The sequence below is a fragment of the Oncorhynchus tshawytscha genome, linkage group LG20 (assembly GCF_018296145.1).
Source record: "Oncorhynchus tshawytscha isolate Ot180627B linkage group LG20, Otsh_v2.0, whole genome shotgun sequence".
In the NCBI taxonomy this organism is placed as follows: Eukaryota; Metazoa; Chordata; class Actinopteri; order Salmoniformes; family Salmonidae; genus Oncorhynchus; species Oncorhynchus tshawytscha.
Window position 1 is genome coordinate 42,934,248 of NC_056448.1, and position 19,168 is coordinate 42,953,415.

Consider the following 19,168-nt stretch of genomic DNA (forward strand, 5'->3'; position numbering starts at 1 on the left):
GGAGTTCCAACTTCATTGACGGATCCTTCCCGTTGACCCTGTTGGAGCAGCAGCGGTGCGTGGGTAAAATCACTGGGGAAGCCAAGCCAGCAAAAAAGCCATATTACAACCTATGTTGTGATAATTGTGTTGTTTGCTCTATAACCCATTCGTTCATACGCCACCGTGATAAACAATAAGGCCGTGACAACAAAAATACAACAGTCACACAGTGGACGAATAAATTCAACTACAGATACGTTTGTTTAATCGCAAACCCACAGAGCAACATCTGACTGGTGAAGTTCACAAAGCAAATGTTGTATGTAACAAACAGTTATATGGCCAGAAGCATGGTCAAGCAAGTTAATGTTTTCAATATTTGACTAAACAACTACTGATTTAGAACCACATAGTTACTGCAAGTCAGATTACAAACCCAAATTTAACTTAGCCTAGTGGTTAGAGCATTGAACCAGTAACTGGAAGGTTGCTGGATCAAATCCCCGAGCTGACAAGGTAAAAATCTGTTGTCCGTTAACCCACTGTTCTGTGGATGTCGATTAAGGCAACCCCCTGCACCTCTCTGATTCAGAGGGGTTGGGTTAAATGCTGAAGACACATTTCAGTTGAATACATTCAGTTGGTCAACTGACTAGGTATCCCCCTTTCCCTAACTGCCTGTAGCTCAGGACCTGATGAAGCAAGGATATGCATATTATTGATACCATTTGAAATGAAACACTTTGAAGTTTGTGGAAATGTGAAATTAATGTAGGAGAATATAACACATTAGATCTAGTAAAAGATAATACAAAGAAAAAACAGCATCTTTGAAACACAAGAGAAAGGCTAATATATGACTTAGGAATCTAGGTACAATTTAGATGTTGACCACTAGATGGCAGCAGTGTATGTGCAAAGTTTTAGACTGATCCAATGAACCATTGTATTTCTGTTCAAAATGTTGTATCAAGACTGCCCAAATGTGCCTAATTGGTTTATTAATACATTTTCAAGTTCATAACTGTGCACTCTCCTCAAACAATAGCATGGTATTCTTTCACTGTAATAGCTACTGTAAATTGGACAGTGCAGTTAGATTAACAAGAATTTAAGCTTTCTGCCCATATCAGATATGTTTATGTCCTGGGAAAAGTTCCTGTTACTTAAATTACTTAAAACGTCACGCTAATCACATTAGCACACGTTAGCTCAACCGTCCCGTGAGGGGGGACACCGATCCCGTAGAGGTTAAAGATTTTTAAAACAATTTAGTCCAATCAATGTTGCTAAATACCATGTGTCTGTCCATAGTACTGTCTGTCTGTCTGTCTGTCTGTCTGTCTGTCTGTCTGTCTGTCTGTCTGTCTGTCTGTCTGTCTGTCTGTCTGTCTGTCTGTCTGTCTGTCTGTCTGTCTGTGCATACCGTGCGTGTGCATACCGTGCGTGTGCATACCGTGCCTGTGCATACCGTGCGTGTGCATACCGTGCGTGTGCATACCGTGCGTCGTGCGCAAGTAAAACATTTAAAGTTGCCCCACCCTACTTGTAGACTAGTTGTAAACACCAATGTCATCCTCCTCACTTTCATGTTGGCAAAACGGTCTATGGCTCTGTCATACAGTGCGCTTTTAATTTTTGTTGTCATAGGCTACCTAAATGAAATGCTTGCTAGCCTAACTTCTTCACATGGGCAACAATGAACCAGCTAAGTTAGTTAGCTAGCTAGTTAACCTACTAGGCTATATATTGAACTGCAATTGTCTCAGGCCAGTGGCACAATATATTAATTTATGATTAGATAAAAATCGCTGTCATAATCATTTGCCTGTACAGAGAATTAAGTCAAACCACAAGTTCAAATCCACATCCTCCATTCATCTCCATCTCCATCCAAAATGTAGGAAAGGGCCACTTTAGCAAGATACCTACTGCAGGACAGGACAAGCAGACCAGAAAAATACACGTTTATCTGAAAATTATGTTTTGCTTAGGATGTGATTTTATCAAAGTACGCTTGCTGGCATCAATCAATCAAATGCTTCTGCGGCAACATGTCATACTGTTGTAGTTCCAGACTGCATCAGATACATGGGCCACACATACTGAGACAGAGGGGCGCTGTTTCACTCTCTCTGATGATTTCTCCACTGAGATTCAACCAGTTGCGAATTGACTGAAAATTCTGAAAACACAGTGAGACGAAAGATAAATTATTTAATAATAAAAAATAAAAAAAATGTATTGGTCAAATATTTGAGGGAAGCCTGGCTTCCCTTGGCATCCATGAATACACGCCACTATGTTGGAGTCATGTCCAACCGGGTCATCACGAGGGATCAACCAATCGTGAAGAAGAGAATGTACTACTTCAAAATGCCCATGCTGTCACAGGCTCTATAATGGCACAGATACAAAGAAGAGTCCTCTAATATTGAAGGAATGTGTCTTGTGTGGATCTGCGTAACAGTGACGCCTATAAAGGGGATTATCTCTGGAGTGGAATGGCGCTAGAAATGAACGCAGAGGATTTAATTGAAGAAGTAGATGCAGTGGTTGCTGCATGCCGACTGACCCGTATGGTGAATGTAGTGGTTGGTGCACGCTGCCTGACCTGTACGGTTAATGTAGTGGTTGGTGCACGCCGACTGACCCGTATGGTGAATGTAGTGGTTGGTGCACGCTTACTGACCCGTACGGTTAATGTAGTGGTTGGTGGACACCGACTGACCCATACGGTGAATGTAGTGGTTGGTGGACACCGACTGACCCATACGGTGAATGTAGTGGTTGGTGCACGCCGACTGACCCGTACGGTGAATGTAGTGGTTGCTGCACACGCCGACTGACCCATATGGTGAATGTAGTGGTTGCTGCACGACCCGACTGACCTGTACGGTGAATGTAGTGGTTGCTGCACGCCGACTGACCCGTACGGTGAATGTAGTGGTTGGTGCACGCCGACTGACCCGTATGGTGAATGTAGTGGTTGGTGCACGCCGACGAACCACTCCAACCATTCTTTTGTTCTTTGAAGAAGAGTCGCTTGGATATTTGGGTTATGTGAGATGCCCTGTAACAACAGGATCGTGACATGTTGCGTGTTAAAAAGGTGGACTTTATTGTTAAAAAGGTATTGTTTATTGCATTGGTTATGAATGGCACAGCGCTAACAAAGAGGAAATCTGAGAAAACAGGCATCGTTGTGAATGCATTTAATGTGACTCAGGGATTTTACAATATAGGCATTACAAAGAATCCTGTCGACAAATTTTCCATCCTCACAGGCTCCTTAGCCTGTGTAGGGATGTGATTTGGACTATGACTGAAGGAGTGGGATGGGATTTTGGATTAATTTTATTTTTGTATTGTACAGCGCATTCGGAAAGTATTCAAACCCTTTGACTTTTTCCACATTTTGTTACGTTACAGCCTTATTCTAAAATTGATTTTTATTTTTTAAATCCTTGTTGTGTCGAGACACAGATCTGTGAAAAGGTACAAAAAAAATTCTGCAGCTTTGAAGGTTCCCAAAGATAAAGTGGCCTCCATCATTCTTAAATGGAAGAAGTTTGGAACCACCAAGACTCTTACTAGAGCTGGCCGACCGCCCAAACTGAGCAATCGGGGAGAAGGGCCGTGGTCAGGGAGGTGACCAAGAACCCGATGGTCACTCTGACAGAGCTCCAGAGTGGAGAGTCCTCTGTGGAGACTGGAGAACCTTCCAGAAGGACAACCATCTTTGCAGCACTCCACCAATCAGGCCTTTATGGTAGTGTGGCCAGACGGAAGCCACTCCTCAGTAAAAGGCACATGACAGCCCGCTTGGAGTTTACCAAAAGAAACTAGATTCTCTGGTCTGATGACACCAAGATTGACTCTTTGGCCTGAATGCTAAGCGTCACGTCTGAAGGAAACCTGGCACCATCCCTACAGTGAAGCATGGTGATGGCAGCATGTTTGTAAGCGGCAGGGACTGAGAGACTAGTCAGGATCGAGGCAAAGATGAAAGGAGTGAAGTACAGAGAGATCCTTGATGAAAAGCTGCCCCAGAGCACTCAGGACCTCAGACTGGGGTGAAGGTTCACCTTCCAACAGGACAACGACCCTAAGCACACAGCCAAGACAGCGCAGGAGTGGCTTCGGGACACGTCCCTGAATGTTCTTGAGTGGCCCAGCCAGAGCCGTACTTGAATCTGATCGGACGTCTCTGGAGAGAACTGAAAATAGCTGTGCAGCGACACTTCCCATCCAACCCGACAGAGCTTGAGAGGATCTACAGAGAAGAATGGGAGAAACTCCCCAAATCCAGGTGTGCCAAGCTTGTAGCGTCATACCCAAGAAGACTCGAGGCTGTAATCGCTGCCAAAGGTTCTTCAACAAAGTACTGAGTAAAGGATCTGAATGCTTATGAATGTGATATTTCCGTTGTTTATTTTTAATACATTTGATTTTTTTTTTTTATAAACAGTTTTTGCTTTGTCATTATGGGGTATTGTGTGTAGATTTATGAGATTTTTACAAATGTTTTATCCATTTTACAATAAGGCTGTAACGTAACAAAATGTGGAAAAATTCAAATGGTCTGAATATTTTTCAAACGCACTATATTTGATGTTGTTTTTTTGCGAAAGAGACAGGTTGAGGTCCCGTCCTTCTCGACCGCCGGCCTGATGTTAGATCAGTTAGGGTCAAAATAATGGTGATTTAAATGTGTGTTTTTTTTTTAAATAGTGGTATGTATACTGAGTGTACAAAACATTATGAGCAGCTGCGCTGTCCATGACATAAACTGACCAGATGAATCCAGGTAAAAGCTATGATTCCTTATTGATGTCACTTGTTAAATCCACTTCAATCAGTGTAGATGAAGGGGAGGAGACAGGTTAAAGAAGGAGTTTTAAACTTTTAGATAATTGAGACATGGCTTGTGTATGTGTGCCATTCAGAGGGTGAATGGGCAAGACAAAAGATTCAAGTGCCTTTGAACGGGGTAGTAGGTGCCAGGCGCACCGGTTTGTGTCAAGAACAAGGGGGGTCAACTCAATATTAGGAAGGTGGTTCTTCATGTTTTGTGTAGGGTGAGTTGGTGGTGCACATTTTGTTATTTTTCACCTTCCCTTTTAGTTTTATATCACAAAATGTAACGTGATCGACCATACACTACAGCACAGTAGGTGGCGTCATAGATAAAGAAAATGTGCGAACGCAATAATATCGAAGAAATCCTCTATCACTATGTAAAAAATTGAGGTTAGCCAGAGGCGTATTCATTCTGTTGCAAAACGTTTTTTAAACGGAAGCCAACATAACGAAACGGGGAGGAACCTAGCTGAATTTGTCCAATAGAAACTCTCGTTTTAGTTGCTGGACTAATGGTTACACCAAACATGTTTTAACTAACCCAAAATAGACCACAGTCTGTCGTTTCCAACAGGAACAGATGAGTCCTGGTGCGCAGAACAAGCAAGGTGTGCAGATCTATGCACAAGTTAGCGAGATCTTATTGGCGCGTTCTAGCAAATATTTGCATGTTTCGGTTTGGGAACGCCTGTGCAGTGTGCACTCCTAAACAACGCGAGTTTTGTTTTACTTTGGGAAAGGGTAAAGTCTACCAACCTTAGTCTACTCTGTTCATAACATATTATAGTTTTAAGAACAGAAAACTCTATTGAGATCAAATGTTTAATCTATGAGAAAATGTGCAGAATTTCGGCCAAAATTGTGCTATCTCTGATAACACCCCTGCTTCCGCGCCCACCGTGTTTACTGTATGAAGTGCTGATACCACAGAGTTTCTAAACCCAGAGGCGCAACATCGCGAGACTTTCGGGAACGCTTGCGAAGCCGACCAAGCGGAGGGTTTGGGGAGAAGTAAAACATTCTTCCTTAGTTGTTAATTTTCTCGAAAGCTAAAGGCTCAACTAGATTTGAGCAAATGCCTTAACTATCCGAACTTGTTATTACTCCAACTTCATGAGACTGACAAACTGACACGTTTTAATTTTTGTCAAAAGCAACTTTATATCGAAGGTGTACCTTTTGATTTGACGGCCTGCACGTGCGCAGTGTGGCGCGAGAGCCCGATGACGTGTTTATACGCATGATTTTTGCTTGTCAACTTGACCATGACATCTATTGTATAAGCAGTTTTAGCCTGTCTCCATACTGTACTGTCTTCGATGATACAGCATGTTCTTATTATACCTCAGTGATACAGACAATCAAAAAAATGGCATTCAATATTTTTAAACAATCGTTGTGTGCAAGTTTTGGCGTTCTGCAGAGCCCATAAACTTTAACCTTTGAGGCAGAGGTTCAAGCGCATGCGTACTACAAAGACCAACGTCTAGCGCCATGGCGGATGAGATAGCAAAAGCTCAGGTTGCCCAGCCCGGCGGTGATACAATCTTCGGCAAAATCATTCGCAAGGAGATTCCTGCAAAAATATTATTTGAAGATGATCAGGTATGAATTCATAATTTGTATTGATATGCTTATTTTCATGCAAACACCATTAATCTAGTTAACCACACAGTATGGTACGGTTAAGCCACCAACACACCAGTTGTCAATGAATCCGTTATTACCCACAAATGCAAGTGGGGTAGTTAACTGGCTGTAAGTAAACTGTCAAACCAGGGACGTCAAGCGTTCAGAAATGTATGTCATTGTTGTAAAAATGTGAGTGTGCTACGTTTACTAAAATATTGAATTACTTTTAACATATTTTCAATATTTTAAATATCGCAAATGTCCCTATTGTGGACAACGTGTTACTGCTAAATTACACAAGCTTGCATTTTCAACTCATTCTTTTACTTCAGATTGGAGATGCTAAAAAGTGTATAATCTTTTTGGTTTTGGTACCATAGATTTTTTTTAAACGCCCGTCTGTCGCAGGACTTAAAGGTAGACTCAGCTATATGACGTAGATGCAGAAATTGAAAAGCATAATGGGGAATTTCCACAACAATTTACCAGCCATTTACACTATACAAGCAGCACTCACCTAGCCACGCCTAGCTTCTCCCTCATGTGAGTGCTAACAAGTTAGCTAGCAAGCAAGGTAGGTAGCGCTACGCATGAACAACCAATCCAGTAGGGGTTGGAAGCTATGGTGCGCTTTGATTGGTTACTTGCGTCACGATTAGAGGCGCGAGCGATAATTATTTTTCAACGCCGATACCGATTATTGGAGGACCTGCAGATTTGTATATATTTTTTGTAATAATTACAATTACAACAATACTGAATGAACACTTTTATTTGAACCTAATATAATACATAAAATATATTTAGTCTCAAATAAATAATGAAACATGCTCAATTTGGTTTAAATAATGCAAAAACAAAGTGTTGGAGAAGAAAGTAGAAGTGCAATATGTGCCATGTAAAAAAAGCTAATGTTTAAGTTCCTTGCTCAGAACATGAGAACATAGGAAAGCTGGTGGTTCAATATTCCCAGTTAAGAAGTTCTAGGTTGTAGTTATTATAGGAATTATAGGACTATTTCTCTCTACCATTTGTATTTCATATACCTGTGACTATTGGATGTTCTAATAGGCACTTTATTATTGCCAGCCTAATCTCAGGAGTTGATAGGCTTGAAGTCATAAACAGCGCTGTGAATCAAGCATTGCTAAGAGCTGCTGGCAAACGCAGTAAAGTTTGAGTGAATGCTTACGAGCCTGCTGCCGCCTACCACCGCTCAGTCAGACTGCTCTATCAAATCATAGACTTAATTATTATGGTCGTTAATATGGTCAAATCCGGAAACTATCATTTCGAAAACAAAACGTTAATTCTTTCAGTGAAATATGGAACCATTCCGTATTTTATTGAATGGGCGGCAACCCTAAGTCTAAATATTGCTGTTACATTGCACAAACTTCAATGTTATGTCATAATTATGTAAAATTCTGGCGAATTAGTTTGCAACGAACGCAAGAGAGTGACACAATTTCCCTAGTTAATATTGCCTGCTAACGTGAATTTATTTTAACTAAATATGTAGGTTTAAAAAATATATACTTCTGTGTTTTGATTTTAAGAAAGGCATGGATGTTTATGGTTAGGTACATTCGTGCAACGATTGTGATTTTTTTTCGCGATTGCGCTTTTGTTAAAGCATCCCCCGTTTGGCAAAGTAGGCTGTGATTCGATGATAAATTAACAGGCACAGCATTGATTATATGCAACGCAGGACAAGCTAGTTAACCTAGTAATATCATCAACCATGTGTAGTTAACTAGTGATTATGTTAAGATTGATTGTTTTTTATAAGATAAGTTTAATGCTAGCTAGCAACTTACCTTGGCTCCATGCTGCACTCGCGTAACAGGTGGCCATGCTGATTAATCGGTCAACCTCTAGTCACGATATCGCAGAGGATTTCAATAAAGTTCCGCTTTCCCCAACTTTAGTCCCGCCCTGCCCACTCTGCTTCTCTCGCTTTCCTTCCATTGAAAGGGAATGTCTACCGATGTGTAAATGGTGCATAAGATTGTTGTAGCACAAGGCTTAGCTTCTCTGCTATTTTGGTGCCCTGGTTATCGTGCTTTAAACAGCGTCACGCAAACCTGTGCACTGTGTGTGAGAGAGCGAAGTCTTGCATCCCTCACATCTCAGGAACAGTGGGTTAACTGCCTTGTTTAGGGGCAGAACGACATATTTTTACCTTGTCAGCTCGGGGATTTGATCTTGCAACCTTTCGGTTACTATTCCAACGCTCTAACCACTAGGCTACCTGACGCCCCAAACCATGAACAACAACAGGGTGTCTTTTTTTCAATTTATTTTACCCTGTTTTTCTTCCCAAATTCAATCTTTTCTCATCGCTGCAACTCTTCAACGGGGTTGGGAAGTGAAGGTCGAGTTATGCGTTCTCAGAAACTTAACCCGCCTAACCGTGCTCCTTAACACCCGCCAGATTAACCCGGAAGCCAGCCGCACCAATGTATCGGTGGAAACACAGTTCAACTGGCAACCGGGGTCAGCCTGCAGGCACCCGGCCCACCACAAGGAGTCTCTAGAGTGCAATAGGCCAATGCGCCGTCCTATGGGACTCCTGGCCACGACTGGTTGTGATACAGCCCGGGATCGAACCCGGGTCTGTAGTAACGCCTCAAAAGTTGAGAATGACACAAATATGAATTTCCACAAAGTTTGCTGCTTCAGTGTCTTTAGATATTTTTGTCAGATGTTACTATGGAATACTGAAGTATAATTACAAGCATTTCATAAATGTCAAAGGCTTTTATTGACAATTACATGAAGTTGATGCAAAGAGTCAATATTTGCAGTGTTGCCCCTTCTTTTTCAAGACCTCTGCAATCCGCCCTGGCATGCTGTCAATTAACTTCTGGGCCACATCCTGACTGATGGCAGCCCATTCTTGCATAATCAATGCTTGGAGTTTGTCAGAATTTGTGGATTTTTGTTTGTCCACCCACCTCCTTGAGGATTGACCACAAGTTCTCAATGGGATTAAGGTCTGGGGAGTTTCCTGGCCATGGACCCAAAATATTGATGTTTTGTTCCCCGAGCCACTTATTTTTTTCCTTATGGCAAGATGCTCCATCATGCTGGACAAGGCATTGTTCGTCACCAAACTGTTCCTGGATGGTTGGGAGAAGTTGCTCTCGGAGGATGTGTTGGTACCATTCTTTATTCATGGCTGTGTTCTTAGGCAAAATTGTGAGTGAGCCCACTCCCTTGGCTGAGAAGCAACCCCACACATGCATGATCTCAGGATGCTTTACTGTTGGCATGACACAGGACTGATGGTAGAGCTCGCCTTGTCTTCTCCGGACAAGCTTTTTTTCCAGATGCCCCAAACAATCGGAAAGTGGATTCATCAGAGAAAATGTCTTTACCCCAGTCCTCAGCAGTCCAATCCCTGTACCTTTTGCAGAATATCAGTCTGTCCCTAATGTTTTTCCTGGAGAGACGTGGCTTCTTTGCTGCCCTTCTTGACACCAGGCCATCCTCCAAAAGTCTTTGCCTAACTGCGTGCAGTTGCACTCACACTTGCCAGCTGCCATTCCCGAGCAAGCTCTGTACTGGTGGTACCCCGATCCCGCAGCTGAATCAACTTTAGGAGACGGTCCTGGCTCTTGCTGGACTTTCTTGAGCGCCCTGAAGCCTTCTTCACAACAATTGAACCGCTCTCCTTGAAGTTCTTGTTGATCCGATAAATAGTTGATTTAGGTGCAATCTTACTGGCAGCAATATCCTTGCCTGTGAAGCCCTTTTTGTGCAAAGCAATGATGACGGCACGTGTTTCCTTGCAGGTAACCATGATTGACAGAGGAAGAACAATGATTCCAAGCACCAATCACCTTTTGAAGCTTCCAGTCTGTTATTTGAACTCAATCAGCATGACAGAGTGATCTCCAGCCTTGTCCTCGTCAACACTCACACCTGTGTTAACGAGAGAATCACTGACATGATGTCAGCTGGTCGTTTTGTGGCAGGGCTGAAATACAGTGGAAATGTTTTGGGGATTCAGTTCATTTGCATGTCAAAGAGGGACTTTGCAATTAACTGCAATTAATTTGATCACTCTTCATAACATTCTGTAGTATATGCAAATTGCCATCATACAGAGGCAGCAGACTTTGAAAATTAATATTTGTGTCATTCTCAACTTTTGGCCACGACTGTAGAGCTGTTAACTAATATGTATTTTCTATGAACTTTTATTCCATGTGTGTTTTCAGTGCATAGCCTTCCATGATGTTACCCCACAGGCCCCTACTCATTTTTTGGTTGTCCCAAGAAAACCAATTGTGCAACTGTCAAAAGCAGAGGACAGTGATGCGGCTGTAAGTATGACACCACCTCAACTCATTCATTCAGTTGCATCGGTTCTATAACCTAGACCAGTGACAAACTACAGTGTGTCACTGCTACAGTGTGTAAGCTTCTGTTCCATCCCAGCACTAACACAGCTGGTTTAATTGGTCAATCTAAACATTGAAACCTTGATTAGTTGTCTGTTGTGTTAGTGTTGGGTTGGAAATAAAAACCCTTTGCAGTGTTGCTCTGTAGGGATGGATTGGTTGACAAATGTAGTAGACAATCAATGGCCAGCAGATGGAACTCATTACCTATTGGAAACCTGCCAGAAAACGTCCCTATGACTCAAGGATTTTGTTCTGTTATGGGTGTAGCCTACGTTGTTATTATTCAGCTCATGTTTCAGATGTAAATAACCATGGAGACCTGTTAGAACATAAAGCCTAATCAATTCTACAATGTTTAATGCTTTATGAGTCATGATCAGTTAAGGATTTTGGCATTTTTATAAAATGTTTTTAACAAATATTTTTTTATGTCCATAGTTGCTAATGGGTAGTTTTAGTCTCTTTTTAAGCAGGTTGTTTAAGCAGTGATTTCTCAGAACGTTTGGCCCGAATGGGATTCCAGCGCTTAGGATTTGCAATAAATAGTCATGATTCTTGTTTTGTTTCATTAAGGTTTGTCTGTCATGTGTTGCTGCCATGCTATGTTGTGTGTCTCTTGTCGTGATGTGTGTTTTGTCCTATATATATTTTTTTTTATCCCAGACCTGTCCCCACAGGAGGCCTTTTGGTATGCCTTCTTGTAAACAAGAATTTCTTCTGAACTGACTTGTCTAGTTAAATAAAAAAAATAAGAAGTACATTTTTCTTTCTTTGTGATGTCATAGCTCCTGGGCCACATGATGATAGTGGCCAAGAAGTGTGCCGAGCAGATCGGCCTGCCCAAGGGCTACAGGCTGATCTTGAACGACGGGCCCGACGGTGGCCAGTCCGTCTACCACATCCACATCCACGTGATGGGCGGACGCCAGTTGGGCTGGCCCCCCGGCTAACTGTCCACACAGACCGTCTACCGGCCTGACTACCATCCGTCATCTCTTTATCCCCAGATAGTCCAATGCTGTCCCGATGCAACTTATTTCACTGTCAGTCTGTCACGTAGACCTACTACTTATTTCACTTTCAGTCTGTCACGTAGACCTACTACTTATTTCACTGTCAGTCTGTCACGTAGACCTAATGTGATGATATATCAGTGGTAAATAAATGCACTTCACAAGCCCCACAGTGTGATTGACATTTCTTCTCCTTTAATCTCCCAGAGACAGGAAATGTTTGGTTTATTCTGGTCTTGTCTGAATGTCCATTTTTATTTATGATGGAATGGGAATTTAAATGCACTCTACTGTAACCTGCATGAATTTAACTGGTGTAGCGAGCATGGCGCTGCCTACTTTGCCGTTTGTGTTTGTGCTGTGTGAGCGCTCCTGCCTACAGTTGCCGTGAGGGGAATAATTATCGCTGCACTTGAAGTTGCCAATCGATGAGTTTATTTAGCTTTTTTTAAATTGTATGCTTTTTCTGTTTCCATTGTTCCCTTTGTGAAAGTTTGGACTCTTATCAGCACGTGCGCACACAAAAATGAACAATATGCATGAGTAATCCTTCTCTTGTGCAAATTTGAGCTGCTTAGCCCCGACTGTATGAATCACTAGTCGGCTTCACCGTGCACCTTGTCGGTTTTAACACACTGCCGCTAAAAATGTCAATGTAATTTACATGCAAATACAAGCCCCAAGTTAAAAAGGATGCCAGTCGAAGAGCTTTTCTATAAGGTTGTTCACGTATGCCAGGTTTTAGACTTTCAAATCACTAAAAACAATTTGAGAGTAAGAACTAATTAAAAGTTCTCTGGAATTAAACATTTTGAATTCTACTCTGCCAAATGGACCACAGATCCTGTGAGAGTGAGCTGTTGTTGGGAGCTAAAAATAGCCAATTGTAGTGTGCGTAAAGGCCACAAGGGGGCGGTGTGAGTGGAAGGAATTGGCATGCACCTCAGTTGCACGGCAGGAGAACAAAGGATGGTGTGAAGCAGAAATCTGATGTGGATGTTTCAAATCAAGTGCCTCAGAAGGCTCTCATCTTGTCAGGCTATTAATATGCTAATTTAAAAGAAGTTTGCCTTTCTGCTTTTTGAAAACTGATTTGCTTTGCCGATAATGCGTATTATGTACTCTTCAGCTGGGGAACTGGACATGAACAGGTCTTTGTGTGACAGTTTGATTCAGTCATTTCATACTAATGTGGTTGAGATCAGTGTTTCCCAACCCTGGCCCTCCAGTACCCCCAACAGTACACATTTGTACTGTAAACCTGAACAAGCACACCTGATTCAACTAATCATCAAGGCCTCAATGAGCTGTGTTTGTCCAAGTCTACAACAACAACAAAAAATGTGTACCGTTGGGGGGTGCTCGAGAACCAGGTTTGGGAAATCCTGGTTAAGATGATAAAATGGGGATGGAAATACCCACATTTTAAAAGCTTATCAAACTTCCTTCCTACCAACTTTGCTACCTCCTACCTACAGTACCAATTTTACTTCCATCTAGATTCTAATCTGTCCATCACATTTCAACTACCTATGAACCCCGCCCCCCCAACTCTGACCAGGGAGGAAAAGAAAATGCCATAGCCCCCGGCTGAGCATTTAATATTTGTATGCAGAAATACCCACATTTTAAAAGCTTATCAAACTTCCTTCATACCAACTTTGCTACCTCCTACCTACAGTACCAACTTTACTTCCATCTAGATTCTAATCTGTCAATCACATTTCAACTACCTATGAACCCCGCCCCCCCAACTCTGACCAGGGAGGAAAAGAAAATGCCATAGCCCCCGGCTGAGCATTAATATTTGTATGCAGCGTAAATAATTGAAGCGGCGTAATCTCCGACTGAGAATGGCATTAACATTTCAGGAGGCCACTTCCATGCAGTACAAATGATCAGCCCCTATTCTGAAGAGACATCAACTCAAGTGTTTTATCTGCAAACGGGTACTCAAATGGATGGTTGCATCTTACCTCTGGCCTCGAGATGGGATATCATCTTGTGTCGTGATGAATCTTTAATTGGGTGAGATTAATGTTTTATGCAACACTTGTCCTTTGTCTACACATGCCAAGCAACAGTCTTCTGCCAAGCATCCTAAGGACCATGTCTTGCACAAATTTTAGGGCATGGCTGATTTTAAATAATGAATCAGAAAAGACAAAGTAGAATTTAGTTGTGCTGTTGATAAAGCAGAGTAGTTTTTTTTTTCTAAGCTTAACACCCTTCAGAGTTCACTACCCTAAATGCATTCTGTATATAGGCCTACAATCACGCAGAGGTTCCATGCAGGGTTACCTTTAAAAGCGAATTACACCACTTTTCACCACCGTCATATTCATGATCTCCAGCGCCAAACCAGTGTCTACAGTTGAAGTTGGAAGTTTACATACACTTAGGTTAGAGTCATTAAAACTCGATGCCACAGTAAAACGAGTCCTATATCGACATTACCATGTAAGTCCGCTCAGCAATGAAGATGCCACTGCTCCAAAACTGCCATACAAAAAGCCAGACGGGGTCAAAGATCATACTTTGTGGAGAAATGTCCTCTGGTCTGATGAAACAAAAATACAACTGTTTGGCCATAATGACCATTGTTATATTTGGAGGATAAAGGGGGAGGCTTGCAAGCTGAAGAACACCATCCCAACCGTGAAGCACGGGGGGTGGCAGCATCATGTTGTGGGGGTGCTTTGCTGTAGGAGGGACTGGTGCACTTCACAAACTAGATGGCATCATGAGGAAGGGAAGTTATGTGGATATATTGAAGCAACATCTCAAGACATCAGACATCAGAAGTTAAAGCTTGGTCGCAAATGGGTCTTCCAAATGGACAATGACCCCAAGCATACTTCCAAAGTTGTGGCAAAATGGATTAAGGACAACAAAGTACTGGAGTGGCCATCACAAAGCCCTGACCTCAGTCCTATAGAAAATTTGTGGGTAGAACTGAAACTGAAATGTTGGCCTACAAACCTGACTCAGTTACACCAGCTCTGTCAGGAGGAATGTGCCAAAATTCACCAAACTCATTGTGGGAATCTTGTGGAAGGCTACCCAAAACATTTGACCCTAGTTAAATAATTTAAAGGCAATGCTACCAAATACTAATTGAGTATGTACACTTCTGACCCACTGGGAATGTGATGAAAGAAATAAAAGCTGAAATAAATCATTCTCTCTCTATTATTCATTTTACATTCCTAAAATGAAGTGATGATCTTAACTGACCTAAAACAGGGAATTTTTACTAGGATTAAATATCAGGAATTGTGAAAAACTGAGGTTAAATATATTTGGCTACGGTGTGTGTAAACTTCCGACTTCAACTGTATGTTTGACATTAAGGGAATGGTCTCTTGGAAACATTCCTTGCACATCACAGGAACAATCCTATGAAGACGTTATTTAATGACCTAATAACGTTCTCTAAAATTGTGTGCACGTTTGTTGAAAGCTGGGTAGACCCATGCTTGTTTTGCATTCGTATACATCGGGCATGATGATGTCTGCTCTGTAAACAATAAACATTTTGAGTTCATATGCATGACTCATTGCAAAAATGCTATACATATTATGGGGAAAGGTGGCCATTGGCTCAACTAATCCCATGGCCATTGACTCAACTAATCCCATGGCCATTGGCTCAACTAATCCCATGGCCATTGGCTCAACTAATCCCATGGCCATTGACTCAACTAATCCCATGGCCATTGGCTCAACTAATCCCATGGCCATTGGCTCAACTAATCCCATAGCCATTGGCTCAACTAATCCCATGGCCATTGGCTCAACTAATCCCATGGCCATTGGCTCAACTAATCCCATGGCCATTGGCTCAACTAATCCCATGGCCATTGGCTCAACTAATCCCATAGCCATTGGCTCAACTAATACCATGGCCATTGACTCAAGTTACCCGAACCCAAACAATTGACTAAATTAGCCTACACAGCTACACGGATACACTTTCATGCTAGGTTCAGGACCTCATATTGTAGTTTATAGAGACCCCAATTGATGTAGAAAATAATCTAGATACATGCATCAATGACACCTCATGAAACACAATAAATAATTTGACTTTGTGAATATCCGTTTTTCTGACCAAACTTTGCTTACCACTTTTTCCAATGTGGTTTCTTCCTTCACAGAATCCATTGAAATGATGATCTCTTCCTAAATATTTGGTCACATTATACATTTTATGTAGAAACAATGGGTGGCTCAACTAAACCCTTTGGCTCAAGTTACCCCACTCTTCCCTATGTAGTACGATTAGTACGTAGTATGTAGTTTTAGTAAGTAGTAGGTAAGACAGATTTGGGTCACGGCTGTGATATGTAGACACTGGTATGGTGCTGATGATAACGAATATGAGGTTGAAAATTGGTGGAATTGCCTTTTCAGAACACCATCTGTGAAAGAAAGTTGACGTTCGTTATACAGATTGACTTCAATGAACAGATGATTTATTATCCATCATAAACCTAATAGCCATTTTACAGGGGAAATATGAGGGGAAAAAAGCACTAACATCTCAGACCCATAATATTTACCAGCTCCGAATTAAAAGGTACATTAGAAAAGGTGTAATTAAGATGGTACGGTACAGTTGTAGGATCTTAATTTCATCACCTGTTTGTTGCTGAGAATTTTCCTGCATAACAGGAAATGCAAACTTGTAGTATATTTGAGGTTTAAAAAGGCTACTAAAGTTTTTAATTTCCACTTTGATATTTCAGACTTGATTTGCCCTAATGAAAAATGTATCAACTCCAACAAAAATGTCCTTTAATTATAATCCACATAATAATTAACATTTCCTGTTGCTGTAGGATTATTTTCCTGCTGTAACAAACTGGCTCAAATTAAGATCATACGTCTTTATGTATGAATAGGCTGTCAAAATAATGCATTTAATAATGTCTCTTGGAACGTGAATAACCAACAGGAGGATCTGATAGAGCGACTGTCATTCTCTGGGTCTGGAGGACACAGACATTTATGGGCTGATAAATTTGCAGCGGTTTCCAGATTGGGATGCGATGCTCGTAACTCATACCTTCTTTTACTTTCTGCCACAGCTTGCTTGTCCCTATACCCTAATCACATTTGCTGTTGGTATTGCATAGACGTAATTTGAGTCACACTACTGATGGATTAAAGTGGGTATGGGGCTGCCCAAATTGTGGCCCATGGGCCAAGCTTGGCCCTCAACAATATTTTTGTTTGCCCCATCAGAGGCTTCCAGAATGATTTGTTTTGGGGACAGCTCACTACTTAGATTATGGACCACCAAACTAAAACATGTGGGCATTGTTATATTATTGGCCTATAGATAGAAATAGTAATGGCGTCTTTTTCTTTAGGAATGAACAGAGGCGAACTCCACCGTGATTCGTTGGCAAAAGCCTATGGGCAAATGAATGGGTTTCTTGGAGGGGTTTTGGATATACTCTGAAAATAAGGTCTGTGGTAAACACAGGCTTAGGTGATTTTATATATTTTGTTCTATGATATAATCTCCATCAGCTAACGTCACAATTTTGTGAATTTTGAAGCATTTATATAATCAAAACAAGCACATAAATCACATAAAGGCTTCATAAAGGCTTCATCCCTAAGGTCATGTTATAATAACTGTGGAACCTGCCTTAACTCTCTGACATCTCAAACATCACGCATTAAAATGTTTATTCAGAGTGCAAGTTTATAATAAATACCAGCATGCTAACCTCAGACCTATTGATTATTGAGGACATATATTATGGAATTTATACTAGAATTTATACTAGACTACCCACTGGACACAAACTGGCTGAATCAACGTTGTTTCAACTTAATTTATCGACATGGAATCGACGTAGAAAATACATTGGATTTGAAAAAAGTCAAAAAAATGTTACATTTTGATTTGATTTAGTTCTATTCTTTAGTTCTATTCTTTAACTTGCCGTTTTGGTTGAGATGGAGACGTGAATCCAACAGACTAATAGGCTGACCACAACGCTCGCGTCGCGTGCGCGAGTGTTGCAAAGTAAATTTAGAAATCCATGTTATTCAATTATTGCACCCACACTGCTCGCGCGCGCCAACGAGCATCTGCGTTGCCATGGCTAAAATAGAGGTCAGTTCTATTTCTGACGCAGATCAGCTGCAAGTCCTGCCTCTCCCATCTCCTCATTGGTTTATAGAAGTAATACTATGACAGTTTAGATGCCAATCACCATATAAATTAAACGATGAAAAAGCCTGGAAGGAGGAGAGATTGACTAGAAACGATTTGGTTGACCATTTTATGTGTGGATTAATTGTCGGAGTAGAGGACCTTGTGCATTTCAGGTAAAATAACAACTCAATGTTTATATCCCAGGCAATAAAATGCTAATTAATTACTTAAAAATCATACAATGTGATTTTCTGGATTTTTGTTTTAGATTTCATCTCTCACAGTTGAAGTGTACCTATGATAAAGATTACAGACCTCTACATGCTTTGTAAGTAGGAAAACCTGCAAAATCGGCAGTGTATCAAATACTTGTTCTCCAGACTGTATATCCAAGCAGTAGATATACATTTCCTTTTAAATGTTGATATTTGGTTGCGTTGACAACCAAACACAATTCAATATTACTTTTTCAATACAGTAAATAGATTAAAGTTATCTTACAAACTAATGTAACATTCAACTGACATCCATGAGTACATATTTGCGGTTACTGTAACTACAAATGTCTTCTTATGTAATCATAGAAAGCGCGCATATTCAAGATAGCGTGCATATGTTGTCGAAGGTCTGTGGAGATCTTCACAATTGCTGGAATAATCTGCGCAGAATCTCGAACGGGGAATGGCTTTGATCACCATGTACTTTTACTGTAACTATAATCCAGGTCGTTTTGGTTCTGCTATTAGATAAAGCACAGAGATAACACATTGATCTGATGTATCGATAAACAAAATATCTGATTTTTCCCAATTGACCTTTGCTGTGCTTTTAAATGGTTAAAAGTACAGTGCTAGATATTTATAACTAACTAAAACAGATATTGTTTTTCCATTGGAATGTGGTTGTGCTTTTAGATGGATGAATACGCAGTGATAACACCTTAAGATGACAACTAGACCAAAACCATTGTTTTTCCATTGGAATGTGGTTGTGCTTTTAGATGGTTGAAAGCATAGTGATAACACGTTGGGAATTCAACTACAGTCTCACTGATCAACTTCTCAACTAATGTTTCCTCTCAACTG

General features: G+C 41.1%; 1 protein-coding gene across 1 annotated transcript; it reads left to right on the plus strand.

Moving 5' to 3' along the window:
- Window positions 1–6,221: 6,221 nt before the first annotated feature.
- Window positions 6,222–12,071, plus strand: hint1 (histidine triad nucleotide binding protein 1). The gene is made up of 3 exons (XM_024381464.2): window positions 6,222–6,450; window positions 10,707–10,811; window positions 11,678–12,071. The coding sequence occupies exons 1-3, from the start codon at window positions 6,340–6,342 to the stop codon at window positions 11,840–11,842; spliced, it is 381 nt and encodes a 126-aa protein (XP_024237232.1). The 5' UTR covers window positions 6,222–6,339; the 3' UTR covers window positions 11,843–12,071.
- The last annotated feature ends 7,097 nt before the right edge of the window (window positions 12,072–19,168 follow it).

Coding starts and splice junctions, on each gene's coding strand:
- hint1 (XM_024381464.2), top strand. CDS start 6,340: ATGGCGGATGAGATAGCAAAAGCTCAGGTTGCCCAGCCCGGCGGTGAT. Junction 6,451..10,706: donor TATTATTTGAAGATGATCAG/GTATGAATTCAT, acceptor GTGTGTTTTCAG/TGCATAGCCTTCCATGATGT. Junction 10,812..11,677: donor CAGAGGACAGTGATGCGGCT/GTAAGTATGACA, acceptor GTGATGTCATAG/CTCCTGGGCCACATGATGAT.